The sequence below is a fragment of the Vitis vinifera genome, chromosome 12 (assembly GCF_030704535.1).
Source record: "Vitis vinifera cultivar Pinot Noir 40024 chromosome 12, ASM3070453v1".
Lineage (NCBI taxonomy): Eukaryota > Viridiplantae > Streptophyta > Magnoliopsida > Vitales > Vitaceae > Vitis > Vitis vinifera.
Genome location: NC_081816.1, coordinates 20,446,522 through 20,470,749, shown reverse-complemented (window position 1 = coordinate 20,470,749; position 24,228 = coordinate 20,446,522). Strand labels below are relative to the sequence as shown.

Below are 24,228 nucleotides of genomic sequence, written 5' to 3'. Positions count from 1 at the left end.
AAAAAAATAGCAACATGTGAAAAAAATAAAAATAAAAAGATATTGCTTGGCTTATAAGCATTCAGTATTTTCAACAAAGCCCTCAGCATTCGATTGCAGTGTTTCCACAAGCCATGTTGGCTTGTATTGACTCTCCAAAAGCGGTTACCTTACTTCAGGGAACAAAAAAACAAAAAAGAAAAAGTTATTGATAGGCCCATCCAGTATGAAATTATTAAGGGTTAACCCTTCTATCTTTGACTGTTTTACAATTTAGCCCCTCGTATTTAAAATCTAACACTTTGCTCCCAAACTTGAGATCAACCCTTTGGCCCCAATTTCAAACTCTTTGTAAAATTATAAAAGAGATTGCTTTTTCTACACGCCACTAGCGTAATCTTGGATGCAACAAACTTTGAATTCACAACTTTCAAGTAGAATTTCTCAAATGTCTTTAAAACATAATAACTACCGATTTTGAATTTCTCAGACCGTTTATGATTTTTATTTACTGCTATCAAAAGTCTAGTAACTTTAAATTTAGTGGGTATTTGATAAATCAATTTAATAAATTAAAATAACTTAATGGTATGACTTAAATTCAAAAATAATGTTAAGTAACAAATAAAAAAATTAACTTATTTTTAAGTTCATGTTTTCATTTTATATTTTTCATCTATTTATCTTAATTATCTTTTATTTCACAACCTCATTTGTTCTAATTATAATTCATGACGATAAATATGTCAATGTGATGATTTAGAATAAATTTTAAGTTAATTTTATTAAATAATTTTAATACTTACATTAATAATTAAATAATAAATTTTAAATTAACAACTTAAACATAATTTAACTTAAAATCAAGTTAAATTACTAAGTAACATCCTGTAAGAAATTTTTTATTATATTTCAATTTTGTTTCTTTACTTAATAACTTATTAATTGACTTTTTAACAAGTTTCAGGATTCAAGTGTTAAGTTTTGAATGTAAGAAAATAAAATATAAAATAGATTAAAATGTATTTAACCTAATAATTAAATAGTAATAATATATATATATATATATATATATATATATATATATAATGTGGTGATCGAAATCATTTTAGTGATGGTGTGACATGGTTGAAAAAATTGAATAATAATAATGAGGTTATATATACACGTATTTGAGAAGGTTTGAGATGGATCTCAATATCAATCATTTAAATATATTCTCTTCTTCATCCTAAAAATAGTTTAAATTGGGTAACAATATGAAAATTTCCTATGCCACACCTCATTCCATTTATTTTTGATTTATAAATAGATAAATTTTTATAATTTATTTTGTTGAGAAGTGGAATTTTGTTTTCATTCTATGTGTTAAAAAAAGGAAAAATACAAAGTAAATAAAACTATTTAAAATATAAGTGTGTCCAAATGAACACTAAGGTGGTGTTTGTTTTTTTTACTTAATTCTAAATAAAACTTTAATGTTTAATAGTGTTAAATATTAGGTTGTTTGTTTTTATAGTATTTTATTTCGGTAAAGTATTAAAAAATAAAGAAAAACTAATATGTTATTTTTTCTATTTAGAAAAAGCTACATATTTTGGTTTTTTCTATTTAGTAAAAAGTTTATAATAAGTCATGAAAAAGTAGAAAAACAAACAACCTAAATTCTGAAAATAAATTACTTTCAGTAAAAAGCCAAAAAAACAAACACCACCTAAGACTTTGTTTGGAAAATATTTTCAAAAACAATTTTTTATGATAGTTGTTTAAATGTTTTTTTTATAATAAAACCCTATTTAAAAACTTGAAATGTTTTTTACTTTATGGTTTTATGTGGTGATGTTATTGAAAACCCTTTTTTGATTTTGAAGGCTCGAGGTTTGATGGCAAGCTTTTCTTGGTGGATCTTAAAATGCATAAAGACTTTTGTATGGACTTTAAGTGTGATTAGAAGGATTTTTAATACAAGTAAGATCATATTAAAAAGAATTTTTAAAATTCAGCATATTGGAAAATATTTTCAATTCTACAGCAATTTATGCCATGTTGGCTTTTTATGTGGAGAAATTAGGTTTTGATAAATATGTTCACCAAATGCAAACACCTTACCCATTTCCCAAATGATAAAAACCCTAACCATTTCCCTCTTTTCCTTACCTAGTTGCTTGAAATGAGTTCGATCTCTATTTTAAGGTCACCATCATAGTGGAGTTTCAAAATTAGTGCATTGACATTGACACCAAGGAGGTAAATGTGTAGATTTGGGACACCGTTGGCAAGGAGCGCTTTAGAGTCATCACCTCCACTTATTATCGCAGTGCTTTCGGTGCTTTGATATCAATCATCGCTCTACCTTTAGTAAGGCAGGGAACACTCGTTCAAAACTTTAGTAAGGAAGCGGTCATAAGGGAACACTCAAGTCTTGCTTTGATAGCAAGCAATCATATGTTGCATCATAATGTAACTAAGGTGAATTCATCATGCCATCAAAATCAAATCAATTAAGAATGCCTCTAGGTATGAAACCTCATCTTGATGTCTTCCTTTGGGCATGAGTGAGTAGCATATCATGTGATGCAATACATGACTAATGGTGGTCAAGTTGTTGGTAGACAATTTGCCAAGTCTATTGGTGTCAGGAAGTCCATAGAGATGTTAAACAACCTCTCATACTATAAAATCGAGAACTATAAGGCATGTCTTGAACTCATATACTCTCAATTCAACTACAAGCACTCCTAGGACTTGACAAATGACATCTGCATCTAGCTCAATCTCAGCTCCTTTCAATGTGCATGATATTGGGCCTCTAACATAGAATCTCACCTTGGAATAGAATGCTCAGACCAAGGTCAGAAAGATGGGCTTTGAAAGAGAGATAGTTGGAAGCCAACTCATCTTAGAAAACAAGTCCTAGAACTTGAAATAACTCAGCTGAGCAAAATTTATGTCTCTTCTAGGAACCACTGTAGACCCCAAAATTTGTCCAAATTTTATTTTTATATTGATTTTGAGCCTAATTTTATCTTTAGATTTCAAATTTGATTACACTTGATTTTTTGCCCATTCATACCCTTTAAATCTTAATTTTCATTATTATTGTTTTACTAGTATTTTGTATTTTATATTATATTATATTTTTAATTTTATTATTTTATTTTACTTTTCTTTCTTTCTTTTTCTTTTCCCCTTATTTTTTTCCCACTCTCTCTTACCTACCCCTATACCCCTACGTCAGGAGACCCATGCTCCAACTCTTTCTTTCCTTCCCTCATTATTTTATTTTTTTATTTTTTTCCTACACAATCTCTCTGTTGTTTTTCCCCCATGTTTTCTCCATCTTTGCTTCCTCCCTTCCATTTTTTCTTCCTTTGTCGTCGCCCCTACTCCACCCAAACTACGCACTTCCAGCCACACTCACTTCCAAAGACATCCTTCACACCCACATGACCCCCATTCTCTTTCTCATATTCTTCCTTTTTTTTTTTTTTTTTTTTTACTATTTATTTTATTTATTTCATTTTTTTGTTTCTCAAAAAGCCCATCGACCTTTCACATCGGTTGTTGCCATTGCCGACGATGTGGCGCTAACGCTATTTCCAGCACCCCCTTTCCTTCTTTCACTTTCTCACCGCACCTATTTTTTTTATTATTCATTTTATTTTATTTTCATTTTTCATTTTTTTTTCTTTCTTTCTCTCTTCGACTCCACTGTCGGCCAAACGTTGTTGGCTAGCAATTCTTATCACCTATAGTCTCTTACAAATTCATTTTTGTTGAGTTATGAAATGAGGTTCATGTTAGCATTGTCCCAATCTCCTATGCTAGAACCAACTTTGATCATGCATACTTGAAAAACATCTATCATGACCATCACATCTTGAAATATTGATAATGTAAACATTATCGCTTTTATGGACAGTGAAGATGATTTTGTCATTTTGAATATCCTTTATGATGTAGTGAGATACTTCAAAAATCACTTTAAAACCTTTGTTATAAAGTTGACTAATGTTTAAAAGATTGTGTTTTAAACCATCTATTAATACAACATTTTCAATGAGAGTGGATGCGTCATTACCAATGTTTCCATGTCCAATGATCTTTCTTTTTGCATTATCTCCAAAGGTAACATTATCTTATCTTTCTCCTTGTAAAGAAAACAAACTTAGATTTATCTCTGGTCATGTATTTTGAACATCTACTATCCAATAACCACTTGTCCTTTTTTGAGCCTTTATCAAATTCATCTATTGCTATGAACCACATGTTACCTAGCTACTTCATTTTTTTCTTCTTCAAAGAAGTCTTCTTCACTATTACTCTAAGTGACCACCATTGCCTTTTTTCCCTTCTTGGCTTCACTCTTGTAGAGAGGACGATCATATTGAAAGTGCATTGGTTTCTTGCACTTGAAGCACACCAAGTCCTTTTTCTTCCTTTTTTTTTTTTTCTGTCACCATTTGATGAACCTTCTTTCTTGTGGAAGTCTCTTACAGAAGAGAACCTTCTCCCTTTGAACTTTTTACACTTCATAAACTCTCTAAATTTTCTTATGATGAGAACTAACTCTTCATTTTCTTCACTTTCATTTTCTTCCTCAACTTCTTATTTTTCCTTTGTTGAAGCTTTGAGAGCTATGTTCTTCTTCTTTTTGTCTTCTCCATCTTGTTTTTCTGTCAAGGTGATCTCATATGTAATCAAAGATCCCATGAGTTCTTCCAAATGTAACTTGTCAAGTCTTTAGTTTCTTGAATTGCGGTAACCTTTGCATCCCATTTTGGTGGAAGTGACCTCAAGACCTTCATCATCTTCTTCGATTCTTTGTAGGTCTTTCCTAAAACTTCAAGACTATTGATGATGTTGATGAACCTAGTTATTATCTCAACAATGATTTAATTATCTTTCATTGAAAATAACTCATAACTATGAACAAATAAATTGATTTTTGATTTTTTTAACTTGATTTGTTCCTTCATGAGATACTTTAAACAATCTTCATATTTCTTTAACCGATTTATATTGACAAACTCTATTGTATTCATTTCTATCAATGACACATTGCAAGAAATAAACGGCTGCAACATTCAATTAAACATTTTTTCTATCACGCTCATCCCATTCATGTTTAGGTATTGGAACCATAACCCCATCAAGAAGTTTTGAAGGAATAGTGAGACCATCTTTAATAACATCTCAAAGGTAAAAATTAGTAGATTTCAAAAACCAAGTCATTTTAGTTTTCCAATCAGGATAGTTAGTTCTTGTAAAAAATAGAGGTTGGTTAGTTGCAAAACCTTTCAAATGAGATGAGTTTGATGGATTAATCATTTCCTCTTAGATGATTAAGTCGTAAACAAAAGGTTTAGCTTTGATACTAATTATGAATTTAAGACTAATCAAATTAATCACCCAAGGGGGAGGGGGTGTGAAATGGTTTTTTAAAAAATCTTTTCCACCCACACTAAATTTAAGCAAGTTAAAGAACAATAATCAAAGGGATAAAAGTTAGAGAAAGCGAACACAAGTATTATAGTGGTTTGACACTTCTTACGTATGTCCACTATCCTCAAACTCCAACTAAGTGAGGGTTCCACTATTTTTGGAGCTTTAACCAACCTTATAATCCTTTACACTTAGATTCCAGCTCTAACGGGCGCTACAAGATCCTTTCAAGTATCCTTCAACTTGAAGTTTTGAATGTACACAATCTCACTTTCATAATAAATGAAAAACACTCTTAATCTAGCTCAATAAATACACAACTACAAAGGGAAGCTAGGATGAATGACAAGAGTGGGCTAGTTGGTATGCAAGTGATGAATCAATGCACCAAAGAAGGAAATGAGAGCTTTTAATGAGAAAAAAAAAATTGTTGGGAAGATGATTGCATGTGTTCTCTATCTCATAAATGAAGTGAAACAATATATTTATAGGTTTTTAGTCCCAAGCACCAAAAACACCAAAAAGTGGTCTCATTCAATCGAACTTCGATTTCATTGGTAGATTAGCCATTAGACATTAAATGCACAGTAAGTGACCATTGGACCTTGACCGGGAAAACCTACTTCTCGATTGGGAGAGGTTTCACCCTTCATCAGGAATGTATAACTATTGTATGAGAGAATATTTTTTGCATTCCTTAGTCGATCCTTAATAAGGAAGAGGTAACTAGTTGATCGGTTCCATATTCGATTAAGTCGGTTGACTAGTTCGTCGACCGGTTCATAAAAAATGCTTTAAAAAACTTATCTTTTTCAATTTCTTTCATTTCTAATGCTTATGCCAGGTCTTTAAGTACGATAACAAGTCAAGTTTGAAAGGTTTGCCAAAGGTTCAAGTGAAAATATTTGGTTTTAATAAAAAAAAATTTAATACATAAACTAAGTATTGAAAAATGCATGGTTTAATATGAAATACTTAGGTGCGCCAATGTATTCACCTTACAATTAAATCCTAGGCTTGAATGGTTTTTTCATATGCTTGAATTTGCATTCCTTTGGTCCTTTGATAATTATCTTGAATTTCAAAAGAGTTTCTTGTATAGAACTGATATTTGAAACTCAAAAATAGATCCAATTACTATAAAAAAATAATAAATCTAAACCAATACATAATGAGTTAAATTTTACTATTTCTCCTATGCACATAATTATTTTATTTGAATTTTCTTACTAAGTAAATAAAATCTAAATTAAGTGAAAATGAATGCTTTAAATTATTTAATGAATATTTTAATTGTAAAAAATAATTTAATTTTTAAAAAAACCGATTAAATTAACTATATACTAAACCAACCAGTCAAAATTACTATATTTTAATTGAATATTAAATATGTATATATAATGACAAATTTATCTTATTTATATATTACAAAAAAGTATACTTTATTTATTTTTAAATTATTTACTATTATTATTTTTAAATTATTTTATTTATTTTTAACAAAAAATTTCAATTATACTTTCATGGAGATTTTACCATCTATGTTTTTATAATATAAACTAAAATGGTATCTATTTTTATAAAATATATAATTTATAATTTTAGTATAATATTAGTATTTATCTTTTACTTAAATTATTTATTTTTAAATTTACTAGTAATTATAATATATTTTTATTTTTAATAAAACTTCAATTAAAGTCAAGTAATATTATCTAAATGAGTTTTTTTTTTTAACCTTTTTAAGTTTTTAATCTCTTTTCTTTATATGAAAGTTTCCAATAAGCTCAGCCCAAAAATGGTGTTGGGCCCAAGCCCGGCCCAATATTATATTGGGCTGAAGCTCAGACCAATTCAGAAAGAGTCTCTTCTCTTACTCTACAAGTAGTTGTAAAACCACCAAAAAACCTCGTCAGAGTCTACAGCCGCTTAAATACAAGTGAAAGCACAGCAAAAGCCTGCAATTTAGCCACCTCCGCAGTAGGGTTTTTTTTCTCTCTCCTCTCTGCTCCTCGGTTGATCTAGAGAGAGAACCATAAACCCTATAATCTACATAAAGAAGCAATAAGCCCTACAGAGACAAACTTCTCCCAATGGCTCAATCCCTTGAACTCCTATTGATTCAATTCTTGATGCCTGACAACGACGCTCGCCGGCAAGCTGAGGAGCAGATTAAGCGTCTGGCGAAGGATCCGCAGGTGATTCCAGCTCTGATTCATCATCTTCGCACTGCTAAAACCCCCAATGTTCGCCAACTCTCCGCTGTGCTCCTCCGCAAGAAGATCACTGGCCACTGGGCCAAGCTTTCCCCTCAGCTTCGGCATCTAGTGAAGCAGTCTCTTATTGAAAGCATCACCATGGAGCACAGGTGATTTCGATGTTCCGAAAGCTGCCCACCTATCTTCACTACCTAATATTTCTTGAGTTTTTGTCAATTGACACGATTTTTATTTTTATTTTTAATTTTTAATTTTATTTTGATAGGTTGTTTTGAATGGACATATGCGAGTTTAGAGTTTTCTCAATTGAATTGTGAATAATTTATGGACGCTTTTTTCATTTGATTCTATCATTTATGGGTGTTCTTCAGTTCACATGAATTTTGATGGGCTGCTGGGATTCAGTGGATTTCGGAAAATCATCCCTTCTTTTCTTTCTCTTGTTTCTTTTACTTTTTTTTTTGGAATACACAGTTCATGTTTAACAGAATTAGTGTGTTCTCGGTATAATGATTTTAATGTTTCTCAGTCAAATTGTGAATAAGTAATGAGTCTATTTGTCATATGCCATCCTATGATTCATGGGTTAATGTAGGTTTTTGTGAATGGGATTCATTGGATTTTGTGAATACTATTCTGGGTCTTTTTGGCCATTCATTGGAACTTACAATGTTGGTTATAACAATATTCCAAGCAAAATGCTATGTTTTCTTGGGCATATGTAATGTTTTCTCAATTAAATTGTGAATAATTGAAGGACCATTGAGCGTAATTTTGCTGAATTCTGTGATCTTGTGCCAAATTTCTCTTTTATCAATCAATATAGTGAGGGGTTCCTTTGGGAGACTGAGACTTATTGAATATGATGGTTTTTTTGCAGTCCGCCAGTGAGGCGAGCAAGTGCAAATGTGGTAAGTATTGTTGCAAAGTATGCTGTTCCTGCAGGGGAGTGGCCAGATTTGTTACCTTTTCTGTTCCAGTGCAGTCAGAGTGCACAAGAAGACCATAGAGAAGTAAGTTCATCTTGCTGAAAAGATTTTTTCTTGTATTCTCTGTGTTTTTTTTATTCATTATCCTTATTTTCCATAGTTTTATGTTTGCTAAACGAAACACGATTCAAGAAACATCTTCTTAGTTGTAGTCCCTGATATAAGCATCTCCATCTCCTTCTCGTGGGAACATATGGTTTATAATCTTATGGTGATGTTTGCTGCATAAATAAGATCATGGTAAAAAAGTGCTTTTTCTTTGTGTTTGGTAGTAAAGATTAAGTTTTATAAAAAATTAAAAAAGATTGAAATTGTTGAAGAATGGACAGATTTTGTGGGTGGTTTTTTGCCTATAAAAAAAATATTGAATATAGTCAACGCTTATCCTGTTTGTAAAATTTATGGCTTCTTTAAGGGACAAACTTGCTGGCATAAAACATCAGTGTGTCTCCTTTATATTTAATTAGGAAACAATCTACAACTCCCTGAAAAATCATCTGTAGACTGGTGGTTCTCTTTAATCTAATCTTCTCAGGATATTTTGACTCTTCTGCTGCTTCCCATTTCAAGTTCAACATCTTTAGGAACTCTCAATGTTAGTTGATGCTTCACCTTTTCCTTTTCTTTGGTTTTTTTTTTTTTTTTGTTTTTTTTGGGTCTGAATGATTCACATATGTACTTATTCATGTGGTCAATTATTTATGCTGCTAAATGAACTAACAGACATGATTGTTTTTCTTTTGGTGATAAAAGGTGGCATTGATTCTTTTCAGCTCATTAACGGAAACTATCGGGATCGCATTCCGACCTCATTTCGCAGATTTACAGGCTCTTCTCCTCAAGTGTTTACAGGATGAGACCAGCAATCGTGTTAGAGTTGCTGCTCTCAAGTAATTCTTGAGCCTCAATTCGTTTAGCATTTCTTGTGATTTTATGTTGTTGTGAAAGATGATCTTGTGCTCTTACAAAATTTCACTCATGTTGAATTCTTATCTTGTTACCAGGGCTGTTGGGTCTTTTCTAGAGTTCACTCAAGATGGGGCTGAAGTGGTGAGTTTGTATTTTGTTTCATATGGTAGTGCTTACCTCACATCCACATTGCTAATATTAGTAAAGCATTTATGTTAGGAGCAACATTGTGCATTCTGCCTCAGAAAAGCACGTTTTTTGATCATTTGGCCTACAATGCAGGCACTTTTGGTTTTCATAAACTTTTTCACTTCATCTATTGAGAATTTGGTAACCATGCTACTTATTAAAGGTATGATCACTTTCATTGGGTGAGACTGCCTTGGAACCTTGTCGTGATTGCCAAAGATCTATTCTTCTCTTTTCATCTCACCTAGGTGTGATTTCTAAGAGACCTTGGGTACTAGGAACCTTGTTGTGATTGCCAAAGATCTATCCTTTCTTTTCTTTCTTTTTCTTTTGTCTTTTTTGATCTTTCACCTCATTATACAACAAAGGAAAATTTCTATAGGATTGGAATTTTTACAGTTCTACACCAAGTTTGTTGGACTACAATTGGCTTCAACTTGTTCTCACCTATCAAACTCCTTTAGATAGTTCCCAGATGGCACCACTTTGGGCTAAGTTCCCATAACCTTGGGTCTCACTACCTCTATTCTCTCTCCCCATCTCAAATTACTCTTTCCCCTCTTTCTTGGTGCTATTGCAAGCTTAACTGTCTTGTATGGCCCCTATCTCACCTAAGAACCCTACCCTGACACTTTGTCAACTCAATTGGGGAGGTAATTCACACAGTTCTGATACCACTTGCAGTAGTTGTTAAATGGCTTAACTGTAAGGAGAACCGAAGGACTCAAATTCCAGCTTTGCCAAGGTTTTGGTGGCTTTTGGTTCAAACCTGAGACCAAATCCTTATAGCCTTCATGTTCTTTCAGTAAAGCCATTTATGAAAGTTATAATCTCATCTGCACCAAATTGCTGAAGTGGGTTCCTTGCCTCCAGGTGATCCATTGTCAGAGGAAGATGGATTATTAGTCCCTCAAGTTGCTCCAGCTAAAGCTGTGGAGACTTATAAATAGGCCAATCTACCATACCTGATTGAACTAGCAAGTTAACCTTATCCCTTGATAACATCTTTCCTACCAGTCTCCATTTCTAGGAACAAGGAGGTAGCTTGCAAGAATTCTCAGTCTTTCAACCATCATTTATATTCATCTGACTTAACATAATTCCATGGTGATATGCCATCGGGAAAAAATGGTTAAGTCTTTTTCCTGATTTAATTCTTTGTCACTGACTAAAAAATGATTGCCATAGCACTCAGCTAAGAAGATTAGCACGTGGAGAGAATTTCATTACACCTGTGCAGTGATTTCAAGCCTATAATAGAAGAAATCGTTACGGCAATGTGTGCCACTGGTTTGCTTGCCTATACCCACAGTTAGGAACATAAATCTCATTTCCCAACTTGATGAGGCTCCTGTAGCAAATGCTTTTCAAGGTATAGACATGGAGATAGCAAAGAAAAGGCACATGTTCCTGCCAGTTTTTGAATTAGATTCTTTGAGAATCCTAAAAGGGATACTGTGGTGAGCAGAGTTTCAAGAATACGTTATCAAACTCTTCTGCACAAGAGAATCCATATTTCAAGAATACTGTATGCATACTTGATGCAAACTCCTAATTCAACAAAGATTTCTAATTCATTCTAAGCTCTGAATCCCTAATTCGGCAAAGTCGCCTAGTTCATTCTAAACTCTTGACCCAACAAGGACACTGCATGGATTCATATTGTAGTCTCCTGATTTAATAACGACACTGTAATACATAAAACAAGGAGATTATTAAAACTCACAAAAAGGTTCTTCTTTTTGTTTTTTGATAGGCAAACAAAAATATATTAAACAGAACCACGAATTTTTTTTTTTAAAAAAAAATCCTAGTTTGATGCAAAATCACTTTAATGATCTTAATTCTTAAAACAACTAAATTTTATTCTTTCTTCCATCTGTCTAACATCTTGGGAGGTTAGCCTGCTGCTTTCTTGACCAAGGGAGTGCAAAGTGCTAATTTCATATTATTATTGACAAGCTTCACATGTGTTTTCTGTTCATCTTCATGTTCCACATTGCCTGTCATCACACATCAGCTAATTTTCTGCTGCTGCATTGGCGTATAAGAAAGCTTTTAGTTTATTGATCTCTATAATACAAATTCCTTGATCTGATTGTGCATTTTGGTTTGTTGTGGCTTGATTCTCATAATATTTTTGCAGGTCAAATTTCGAGAGTTTATTCCCAGCATTTTAAATGTATCAAGACAATGTCTTGCCTCTGGTGAGGAGGATGTGGCCATAATTGCTTTTGAAATTTTTGATGAACTGATTGAATCTCCTGCACCTCTTCTTGGGGACTCTGTTAAATCCATTGTGCAGTTCTCTCTTGATGTTTGCTCTAGTCAAAATTTGGAATCCAACACACGCCATCAGGTTAGGAAGGAGATGAAATATAATTTTTCCTGTATTTCTATTGTTCTAGCCAATCCTAACTATTTGGGATATCATTTCATTGAGTTGGTGAGATGTACTTTTTCTATTTGTTCCTGGATCCTGAATATCTTGTTCCATCCTTTTGTTTTGAAATATATCAGGCTATTCAGATCATTTCATGGCTAGCAAAATACAAGTCCAATTCTCTAAAAAAGCATAAGCTGGTTATCCCAATACTGCAAGTTATGTGCCCATTACTTGCAGAATCAGCTAATGGAGATGAAGATGATGATCTTGCCCCAGATCGAGCTGCTGCAGAAGTTATTGACACCATGGCTTTGAACCTTTCAAAGCACATGTTCCCACCAGTTTTTGAATTTGCTTCTTTGAGCAGTCAGAGTGCAAATCCGAAGTACAGGGAAGCTTCTGCTACAGTTTTAGGTGTCATTTCTGAGGGCTGTTTGGACTTGATGAAAGATAAGTTGGAACCTATCCTTCATATTGTGTTAGGGGCTTTGAGGGATCCTGAGCAAATGGTAAGAGGGGCTGCATCATTTGCATTGGGTCAGTTTGCTGAGCATTTGCAGCCAGAGATTGTATCTCACTATGAAAGTGTTCTTCCTTGCATTTTAAATGCCCTTGAGGATGCATCTGATGAAGTGAAGGTATGTGTAGTAGATGGGATCACTTCTGGTGTTGATTATTTTTCTTTAGAATTTTTGACTTAAGGCTAATTCTTTTGTACAGGAAAAGTCATATTATGCATTAGCGGCATTTTGTGAGAATATGGGTGAGGAGATCCTTCCTTTTCTTGATCCTTTGATGGGGAAACTACTTGCAGCCCTCCAAAACAGCCCCCGTAATTTACAAGAGACATGCATGGTATAAAGATATCTTTCCTTTTCTCCAAAAACCTCTACATAATTTAGTTTAAATGTCAAATTTGATTTTATTTACCATGTTAAGATTTCTCCTACTGTTATTGCAGTCTGCAATTGGTTCAGTTGCGGCTGCTGCAGAGCAAGCATTTGTTCCATATGCTGAAAGGGTTCTGGAGTTGATGAAAAATTTCATGGTGCTTACCAATGATGAGGACCTTCGTTCACGAGCAAGGGCTACTGAGCTAGTTGGGATGGTTGCAATGTCTGTTGGGAGAATTAAAATGGAACCGATCTTACCCCCTTTCATTGAAGCTGCAATTTCAGTAATTAATATTAGCACTTCTCTTTGATTTTAAGGGTCATGCTATATCTTCAAGCAATTGATTTATGTATCTTCCCAGGGTTTTGCATTGGAGTTCAGTGAGCTTCGTGAGTACACACATGGATTCTTCAGCAATTTGGCAGAGATTATGGATGATAGTTTTACACAGGTATTACACAGTTCTATTTGAATTAAGTTTATGTGATAATTTCTTTTAGCCATGTTTATGTGTAAAAAGTTATTTTGGCAAACAGTATCTTCCACATGTTGTACCTCTGGCATTTTCGTCCTGCAATCTTGATGATGGTTCTGCTGTGGACATTGATGAATCTGATGATGAAAACATCAATGGATTTGGCGGAGTATCATCTGATGACGAAGCTCATGATGAGCCAAGAGTTCGAAATATCAGTATAAGAACAGGAGTGTTGGATGAAAAGGCAGCTGCAACTCAAGCCCTTGGCTTATTTGCACTTCATACCAAGGGTTCTTATGCACCGTATCCTCTTGATCTTTCCTAATATTATTTCTTTCTTGTGTCAACATAGTGAAAATTTATGTTGTTATTTGGATTCTTTAATTTTGTTTAAGTTATTTGGAGGAGTCATTGAAGATTCTGGTAAGACACTCAGGGTATTTTCATGAAGATGTTCGGCTTCAAGCTATTATTGCTTTGAAATGTGAGTACTTCTCCATAACAGAATCTTACTGATGTTTTATTCCGATATGTTCTTGTGATCTGTTCATCCTAGGATGCATTTCAAAACATGTGAATAGTTTCTAGTTTCTTCTAGATTAGTGATGTGGTATTCTCTCTTTAAGGAAAACAGACATCACTATGATCATAATTGCCAGAACTGTGTTACCAACTGCTTGCTTTGAAAATATAAATCCTATAGGTGCCCCTCCACTCTTGGTTTGCTAAACTTATGTTTAAGTTTTTTTCCCTCCCACTGATCTTTATCGATAATGAAACATAATTAAAGTTAGTTACAGTGTTGCAAACAAACAACTATGCAACCTTTTCTGCGTTCAACTGCTAACTTCAATGGAGGCCACTCTTTTGGTTTCGTGCATTCTTCAGAAAGTTGGATATTCCTAGGGTGTGCCATTTGCTCAACTCCCACTTCCACAACTGTTACCACCATGTCAGCACTGCCACAACCACTGGAGCTCCATCTCTGCCACCACTACCATTTTCATTCCCATCAGCTACTTTTCTATTGGGGCTTCTATACCTACGCCAAACTATGGAAATTGATATTTTGATCTTGGATTGGCAAATCCAAAGACTTCAAGTTCTTCTTGATTTGAAGTCAAAAGAACATGACCTTGTGACATTTTTCTGAAGTTTATATTCTGTTCTCATACTAGAGATAACATGAACTGTCATCCACCAGGAGAAAGAGAAAATGCTCTTTTTATTTTTTATTTTAATTTTTTAAAATGTTGGGTGATGAACTTTGACTTAGAAAGTACAAAAAAGGGTAAGATGTCCCTTCCAAGGGGTACAAAAGCTGATCAGAAAAGAGAAAACTTCAACCAAAAAGCTCCAGCCTAAATATGCAAACAAGACACAAAAGAAACAAGCTGCAAACTCAAAGTTGGTAAACAGAACCCGCAAAGGAACCCAATGCAAGACACCTCAAGTAGCTAGTTGATCTACAACTTGATTAGTAAAATGTGAAATCCAAATTAAGAACATTCATGTCTCTAGCAACATTAATAATTTAGTGAGTCTATCACCGTACTTCCATGGACCTTGCTCCTCCTTTGACATCCAAAAATGACAATAGCAGAATCTCATCCACCAGGAGATTCGGAAGACCCAGAATTTTGTACAGACCAAGCTTCCCAAAAGGGCTAAGATCTCTGTCTCAATGATAAGTTCCACTCTAGGTGGTTTGGAGATGGCTCTCAACATTGCCACAATGATCTCTAAGCACCCCTCTCATCCCAAGTTGCTTGGATTGTCCAAAGAGCATCCTTCAAAATCTAGTTTAAGTGAACATTGGAGGGCTTTCTATTTGCTCACATCTCTACAACTGTCCTTTTGGTATTACAATGTACAATCAATGCCCCAATATAGCATGAATATGCTCAATGGGGTCCAAAGAAGAAGTGACGGAATTCCAAAGAGAGGAAAATAAATATACCATGTTCCACAAAGGCCCTAGGGTGTGTCATTTTAATAATCAGTTTTTGATTTTTTTCCCCCTTTTTGATAACTGAGAAACTTTCCATGGTCAAGCCTTTAGGACTCTCTATGGGAACCCAAACCTCGGAGTGCTGGCTGCCTCGCAACAACTAGAACCGGGTAAATTTAGGGGATCATCAATGGTAGAATTCAAACTCAGGACCATGTGCCATTTATTGGGACCACACTTCCTAGTGTTTGCCTTGACCAATTGGGCTACCCTGGCGAGTCTTAGTTTTTTGAATTTCAGTTTCAGTAAATAATAATTGGAGTGGTAGATATTGATCACTCTTTATTGTTTGAATCATGAATGCTTATTTTGTCTTCTGAAGTGATGTTGAACTTACTGAAACTCATGGTTAAATGTTCCGTTAACTGCAGATATGTTGACAGCAGCAGAGGCAGTTTTCCAAGGTCATAATGTGAGTGAAATTAATATGTTGACTAATTCTGCTCCTTGTAGTCAACAACTTTGTTAGGCTGTTTCATAAATTTGTTTCAATTAAAAGTTCTGAAAGAGGCTCCATTGCCCTGACTGTTAGAAGCTTTGTATGGCTAATTGGTGCCATTAGTTCCACACCAATCTTTTTAACCAATTTATTTCTATGTTGGGAAAGCCCCCATAGGTGGCTGGATATGCTATTGATATTATCACAATTTTGCTTATTTTATTTATATATTTTAATGCAGGAAGGGCCAGCAAAGGCAAAAGAAATTATAGGTACAATGTTACACAAAAGTGAAAAATATTTTTCCTATTCCATGGTTGCCTTGCTTAACCTGATTTATTGGTAATGGGAATCCAATTATGCTCTTTACTTTATGCAGATACTGTGATGAATATTTATATCAAGACGATGACAGAAGATGATGATAAGGAAGTTGTTGCTCAAGCTTGTATGAGCACAGCTGAGATTATCAAGGATTTTGGATACATGGCTGTTGAGCCTTGTAAGTCATTCTAATCAGCTTCATTTGCTTATCCATTAAAATAATCTTGTGCAAATGCGTGTTTTAGACTTTAGTTGAGAGTCTTGAGACCTGTTATTGACTTTATTTGATTTTCAGATATGCCTCAGCTTGTTGAGGCAACCTTGGTATTGCTTCGAGAGGAATCAGCTTGTCAGCAACAAGAATCAGATAGTGATATTGATGATAATGATACTGAACATGATGAAGTGCTCATGGATGCAGTTTCTGACCTTCTTCCAGCATTTGCAAAGTCCATGGGTCCTCATTTTGCCCCTACTTTTGCAACACTATTTAACCCTCTAATGAAATTTGCGGTGAGTTGCAACTAGTTGCCTCTGATATTTGAAATCTCAATCCTTTTTGTCATTTCATGGTTGTAGTGTGCTTGTCACTCATTTAATTATTGGAGAGTGCAGAAATCCTCACGTCCACCGCAAGATAGGACCATGGTGGTTGCATGCCTTGCAGAGGTTGCTCAGGATATGGGTGCTCCAATTGCAGGATACGTTGATGTAATTTCTTAAGAATCCAAAATTTATATTTGTTTTTGGTTCTTTGTGGCCTCCTAAATACATGCAGCTAACTTCTGAAAAATTACCTCATGTTTCAGGCTTTGATGCCCTTGGTACTAAAAGAGCTAGCATCATCTGAGGCAACTAATAGGAGAAATGCTGCTTTTTGTGTTGGAGAGTTGTGCAAAAATGGCGGCGAGTCAACTCTAAAGTATCCTCTTGGTTACCTTTTGGTTCTAATTTTTCTTTTATAATTTTCATTTCCTCTGTTACATTTTCATATGTACTCTGTTGTTTAGCTATTGTTGGGACTGAATTTAATTTATCATTAGACATTGAACTTTCTTCTCTTTGAACCTTGCATCATTACCAGATACTATGGTGATATATTGCGCGGGCTTTATCCATTATTTGGGGAATCTGAGCCAGATGATGCCGTAAGAGATAATGCAGCTGGTGCAGTGGCAAGGATGATTATGGTTCACCCTGAGGCCATCCCATTGAATCAGGTTATTTTTCTGTTTTCGTCTTGTGACTCTTTATCATCCTTAATCCTTATGATTTGTCATTTCTTTTGGGCTTTTCTATCTATTTCTTAGTTATTTTTCTCAGGTCCTTCCTGTTTTCTTGAAAGTTCTTCCTCTGAAAGAAGATCGTGAGGAGTCCATTGCTGTCTTTACCTGTGTATGTAATCTTGTTGTGGCATCTAATCCTCAGGTATTTGTTTCATACCCTAATCTTAAATAAAATTGGCTAGATCGTGTTGTTTGAAATCTAGAAGGTCATTCATTCTCTATTTTTAATTTTTGGGTTCTTGTTCTCTTCCATTAAAATGTGAAACAGATCCTTGCTCTAGTTCCAGATCTGGTTAATCTTTTTGCCCAAGTTGCAGCATCCCCAGTTGAAACTTCTGAAGTTAAAGCTCAAGTAGGAAGGGCTTTCTCTCACCTGATTTCACTCTATGGTCATCAAATGCAACCTCTTCTGAGCAACCTTTCACCTGTGCATGCCAATGCTCTCGCTGCATTTGCTCCGAAAAGTTGATACCTAATTGAGCCAGTATACTGCTCTTCATCCCCACTTTTGTGTGGACATGTTTATTCATACTGAGTTAGTTTTCAAAGAGAATGGTTTGTTTCACTTACACTTCAGATGGGAACAGTTGAAAAGTGAATGGCAATTGTTCCTACGCAGGTATGTGTATGATTTATGTTGAGTTGAGCTATATTACCTGAAAGGCATGACATGGAAAGCATTTGGCTAACAAGATATGTCCACAAAACTATTTCTTGAGTTGGTCCTCAATCTCAAACTTGCAGCTTCTAGAGCCTGTTTGCCTTAATATTTGTTTCACAATTTTATCCCCGAATGTCCAAGTTAGCCATGTCATAATTCTCCTTCCCTCCTTCGAACCCATGGGGCAAGAAAAAGTCACTATTAACAAAGCTTGGAGTTTAGAGCCTTATTTTGACAAGTTGATTCCTATCTATAATTTGAAGTGTAATAACTTCCCAAAAAAAGAAACGAAATTTGGTTGTTGTTTTTCTTTTCTAAAAAAAATTATAATAAGATCCTTCAATCCTACATTTGATGGCCAAAAGTTTGGTGAAAATGCCAGTTGTTTGTGAACTGATTTTGTCAAATGTGGCCTATTCCTCATGGAGTGTGAAATCAAAATGAGATTCAGTTTTCCATTCAGAAGCAGTTAATGTGGCATACTCGTAAACGCCAAAAGTTCTAAATCATGCCCTTTTGTTAGTCTTCGTATTTATTAGCTCTTTGGTTTAATTACTTTCATCATAAGAATCTGATCTATGCTTTCCAATTTTTGCAGGTTTTGTACACACACAATGCAGCATTGTCTCCATTTTTCCTGTGTGGAGACACTGGCCTTTCTTTCAGTTTCTATGTGTCAGAATGGTATTTATCTTTCCCATTATTGGTTTCCCCTTGTCTTCAAATTTTTTTTAAAAATTTTTTTCAAGTTGTGTGCTATGTTCTTTAATTAATTCGTTTGTTGAGTTAGTTGCCTACAGCAGTGTTATTAGAGGATGTTGTAGGTTACAACATCCCAAGTCATCGTCAATCAAAATAACAGTGATTTCTACCTATTCTTTAATTTATATAAAAGGGTTTGTGTATATCATTGGCGTTTATCATTGCAAAATATTTCTGACAGCATATTGTGAATGAAGATTATTGGTTTATCGGCTTAGAGGAAGTTGTTTTTGTATTGTTCATCATTTGACTGAATATTTTTATTGCATTGGAAGTCATACTTGGCAGCCACCACTAATAACTGAAACATTCCCATGATTTCCTAGAGTAGTGATTTTTAGTTTTCCCCCTAGTTTCAAAATGGAATCTATTCCAAACATATATGCCATGGTTCCTTACTTTGACATGGTATAAGTATCTAAATTTGATGTTTTTAGGTATTTTTTCAGACCTAGGTCATTACACTTTTCATGGGGTCGGGTACTTACCTGACAAGGAATTTCACTACCTTAGGACCGTTTCCCCTAAACCTGTGCTCGAGAGATGGCTGTTCATACATTGCTAAGGGATGTATGGATTCTCGAGAAGAGACCCCCAACACCCCTACTGCCTGGATCCCACGAGTGAATAGAAAGTTGTGGACAGAGCAAAACAGAGCGAGAACAAAAGAATGAGGAAACGACTCAAAACACTGTTTCTACCCCTAAAAATTAGTTGAACTCTATGAAGGAACTGTCTTCTATCCAGTTAACTATGAAGGTCATGAGAATGTTCCCAGGTTCCCCTCCTCTTTTTCCAGATACTCCTACCAACTCAGATCAGATGGGAATAGCACTTCACCCTCTACTTGAAGAATTTCCCAGGCTGCTGCCTAAGGAGAAACAGAGTAGTTGGCAGGAGAGTTCTTAATACTAGTGCTTGGGTTTTGATTTCGAGGGTTAAATTAGTTTTAAGAGCACTTATCTCAATGCTTAATATTGATTTTTTGGCTGTCCAAATACATTATCAGGTAACCCTGGAAGGTAGCCAAATCAATACATGGAACAAATGGAACTGATTGTTGTTCCCTAATTTTTATTTTTAAAAATAAACTGAAATAGATAATAATTTTTAGATAATAAGTAGAAGTTATTTTTGCTAGTTTTTAAGAATAAAAGAAAACTTGGAGAAATTAAAAAAAAAAAATCATAAAAAGCAAATAAAATTGAATAGGATATTTTTTTTTCTTTTTCACGACCCAATACCAAGAATGAAAATCTTTAAATATGATTTTTTTAAAATATAATTTTTTTTTAATTTTCTTTAGCTTCTTTAAAAATTTTTATTAACTAAATAAATTTTAAATCAAACCACTCTTGATACAAAAAAATTATTAATTTATATAAATAATTTGAAACTAAAAAGCTAATTTAATTAGTATTAAAAGGTCATGAAATTTACATAGGAAAGTCATAAAATTTTAATGACTTGGTTGGGTCTTTTTTTTTTTTAATATAATAATATTTTTGTAATTTTTTTTGGGTAGGCAAATAAATTTTAAATTAAGCAAGACTTAATGCTTTGGAGTCTTTAAAGAATTTGGTAAATTTTAAAAATAATTTAAAATTTAGATAGTGATCCTATTAATATTGGTAAATGAATTTATTATTTCTTTTCATTATATAATTATATTTTTATAACCTTTTTTGATAAAGAAACGAACTTCAAATCATGTGATTCTTTTTGTTGAATTTAGTAATGAGTTTAATAATATTTGAAAATAATTTTGATTTTAGAAAATTAATCCAATTAATTATAAATTAAATAAAAAAATATTAATTGTGTAATATGCACTTTTAATGAAAAATTTATTTTTTTACATATTTAAAAAGTTAAATTTTATTTATTTTAAATAAAATATTATCAATAATTATTAATATTCATTTTTAACAATGAAAATTTAAATTATCTCATCAAATAACGTAAAAATGATGGAAAATAATTTACAAAAGATTCGTGTATTTAAAATTACCTCGTCAAATATGGTTAAAATGGCAAAAAATAATTCACAATCCCTTAGGAACAAGCTAGGGTTGGGCAAATAAATGACAACAAGGGGCAAAAGTGGAAAAAGAAAAAGAGCACTATAAAAGCTAGCGAGGGTTAGGGTTTGTGAAGATTGTATGGGGGGAGAATGAAAAGAGGCCACTGGTGCTGTGCTTAGGCTCTGATCCAATCATCAGATGGGCTGTTTCTCTTCTCCAAACAGACACTTTACAGAAGTTTAATGCTTGCAATCCTCCTTTATCTTCCATGGTTTTGCAAGTTTGGCTCTTCTGTTACATTTCTTTTCCTCCCACACCTCTCTTCTCTTTCTTTTTCAGCCTTTTCATGGTAGTATGAATTACAAGGCTTTTATTTTTATCTTTGTTTTTATTTTTCCCCTCTTTATTTTAACATTCAAATGTTTCTCAACCCTAATTTTTGCTTCCATTAGGTTACGATGGGAGAAAATAGATAGAATTTTAATATATATATATATTAAAATTCTATCTATTTTAAAATAGGATTATTTAACAAAAAAAAAAAAAAATTCAATAAGGCCTAAAACGAAAGGTTTATGATTTACCTTTCATTAATTAAGTTTAAGATGGAGGGGCTTTTATGAACGTTTATATGAATTTGTCTTGAAATTTTAAATATTATAATTGCATTTTGTGCATGAAATTTTGTACATAATTGCATCAAAGGGCTCCCTAAATGATAACAAATAAGGTGCTAGGGTTTGTTGAATTTGCAAACCCAAACTTTCTTTTTGCAATATACAAATACTCATCCACTCATTCTTTTATGGAAAGTAAAAGAGCCTAAATGTTTTCTTGATCACCAAGTGAAGGAATTATCAATCTAAGAAAGCCAAGAAATTACCTTGTGTTTTAAATTTGACTTGTACTCATCTCCATCTGAACTTCCATTTATCTGTCCAAATTTGAACAAGTCACAATAGTAGATATCTTCAAAGAGAAACAAGTTAAGATAATAATATAATGATGTAAAAATATTCTTAACTTTATAAGAAATTATATCATACCTTAAAAAAGCAATTGATTAATAGTCTATTTGATGATGATTTTAGGAAGTGTTTTTAACATTTCTAATACTTAAAACTTTTAATCATTTAAATGTTAAGAATGTTTGAAGCGTTTTTTAAGATCATTATCAAATGCACATTAAATAGTGTGTTTGATAGTGATTTTAAAAAACGTTTATAATATTTCTAATACTTGAATGTTAAAATTTTTCAAGTATTAAATATGTTGAAAGTGTTTTCTAAAATCATTGTCAAACGGGTTCTAAGAGTGAGCTGGGTAGTGTTTTTACGAGAATCAACTATCAAGTGTTTCTTTAAAAAACATATAAGTGATTTTTTAGATTTTTAAAAGCATTTCCTAAATCTTGTCAAACACATTTTTGTTTTCAAGAATACTTTTCAGGCAAAAAGCGTTTCCTACAATCATTGCTAAATGGACTTTAAAGGTTTTCAACTATAATCCTAAGCATCCGACCCTACAAGAATTATTGTCTTTGAAATTGAAGTGAGCAAGTATTATTTGGTTTGGGATGATTAATTGATTTGAGAATCGAATCAAGTTGGTTGGTTTTGATTAAATTAGAATATATTAAAATTGATTTGATTATTAAACTAAATTGACTCAACATTGATTTGGTTTGGTTGGATTCGATTTTGCACTCATTTACTTAATTTAAGAAAAAATGATAATAAAAGATAAACCATATTAGCATACTAAAACCATAAAACCCTATTTAAAATAGTGTATAACTTGTGTTTCATAGAAGGAAATATAAAAGTAGAAGTAATTACTAATAAAAAGTGAGACTGAGTTTATTGATTAGCGGGTTCTAACTATAATCCCAAGCATCTAACACTATAAGGATCCTTATCTCGATAATTAGGGGTGAACAAGTATTCTTTGGTTTAAAATGGTTAACCAATTTAAGAATTGAATCAAGTTGGTCGATTTTGATTAAATTAGAATATATTAAATTTGAATTTGATTATTAAACTAAATTGACTCAACATTGATTTGGTTTGGTTATTCGACTCTATAAGGATCATTATCTTGATAATTAGGAGTGAACAAGTATGGTTTGGTTTGGGATGGTTAACCAAATAAAGAATTGAATCAAGTTGGCAAATTTTGATTAAATTAGAATATATTAAAATTAATTTCATTATTAAACTAAATTGACTCAACATTGATTTGGTTTGATTTATTTAGTTCAAGGAAAAATTGGATTCATATACTTAATCTATGAATAAATGACAATAAAAAAAAACTATTTTCATACAAAAATTCTATTCAGAATACTGTTTAATTTTTATATTTACTAGTAGGAAAAATAGAAGTAGAAGTAATTATAACTAAAATAAGAAAAATAACATTTTTATTAAAATAAAGAAATAATGTTCTTAAAAATTTTAATTAAATAAAAATTTGCTTCATGCATGCATAATGTTTGTGGAAAAGTGCATATCTTCTTCCCTTTTTAAAATGCCCATAAATCATGATTGGAAAGTGTAAGGTCTCTTGTTGAGAATTTTATTCAATCACTCTTAAAGTTGTATTTGAACTCAAACGTTGCTTTTTAGTGTTTGAGAAGCTCTTCCAAATTGGTTCTAAAAGGACTAAGTACATGTTATATAAAACAACCCAAAATAATATAATTGAACCCAAAGATTGTGTAATCATAAAAATGTTCTAAATAGATATTTATAACCCAACATTATGTTATTAGATAATGGTCATAATGTAATCAAACTTAATCTCATAGACAATCTTCTTTTGAGTTTCATGTGTAGTAGGCCAACAATGTATAGATGATATATTTAGATTTTCGTCTTAACACATAATTTTCTAAAAACTTAGGATGTTGGGTAGTAGAACAACAATATCAAGTTTATAATTTGAGCTTTAATTTTAATACCCTTTCTTGTAGACAATCTTATTTTAGACTTGCATGTGACTTTAATAAATGGGGAAAATGAGCAAGTTGGTTTATTTGATGTCATATTGGGCAAAGAACCCACTCCATTCCCTATCCTAGGCTTAGGTTAGGTACATAAATATTCCCTAAGGCTTCTAGATCCTAGCAATGGAAGAAAAAAAAAAAATACAATTTTTATCATAAGGATTTAGAATAACAATGCTTTAGAAAATTTTACCTATGATTTGTACCTTCACAAATTAATTCCCAT

At 32.9% G+C, this 24,228-nt stretch overlaps 1 protein-coding gene across 3 annotated transcripts; it reads left to right on the top strand.

Moving 5' to 3' along the window:
• Window positions 1-7,330: 7,330 nt before the first annotated feature.
• LOC100253220 (uncharacterized) lies at window positions 7,331-19,188 on the top strand. Of its 3 annotated transcripts, XR_009467088.1 has the most exons (21): window positions 7,331-7,792; window positions 8,524-8,656; window positions 9,386-9,522; window positions 9,637-9,682; window positions 11,877-12,089; window positions 12,251-12,754; window positions 12,837-12,971; window positions 13,078-13,293; window positions 13,372-13,461; window positions 13,547-13,791; window positions 13,884-13,972; window positions 15,871-15,911; window positions 16,180-16,210; window positions 16,318-16,440; window positions 16,558-16,775; window positions 16,878-16,973; window positions 17,072-17,184; window positions 17,347-17,482; window positions 17,586-17,690; window positions 17,817-18,167; window positions 18,808-19,188. XR_009467088.1 is itself a non-coding variant. In XM_059741129.1 (20 exons), the coding sequence occupies exons 1-20, from the start codon at window positions 7,518-7,520 to the stop codon at window positions 18,015-18,017; spliced, it is 3,147 nt and encodes a 1,048-aa protein (XP_059597112.1). In that variant the 5' UTR covers window positions 7,331-7,517; the 3' UTR covers window positions 18,018-19,188. The 3 variants fall into 3 exon arrangements, 1 of the variants encoding a protein (XP_059597112.1); XM_059741129.1 differs by having other exon boundaries at window positions 17,817-19,188; XR_009467089.1 differs by lacking the exon at window positions 7,331-7,792 and having other exon boundaries at window positions 8,527-8,656; window positions 9,406-9,522.
• Window positions 19,189-24,228: the final 5,040 nt, after the last annotated feature.

Bases quoted from the DNA above. Each gene is read 5' to 3' on its own strand.
- LOC100253220 (XM_059741129.1), top strand. From the start codon at position 7,518: ATGGCTCAATCCCTTGAACTCCTATTGATTCAATTCTTGATGCCTGAC. The intron at 12,090-12,250 runs GTTAGGAAGGAG...GAAATATATCAG, and splicing joins AATCCAACACACGCCATCAG to GCTATTCAGATCATTTCATG. The intron at 17,483-17,585 runs GTTATTTTTCTG...TATTTTTCTCAG, and splicing joins AGGCCATCCCATTGAATCAG to GTCCTTCCTGTTTTCTTGAA.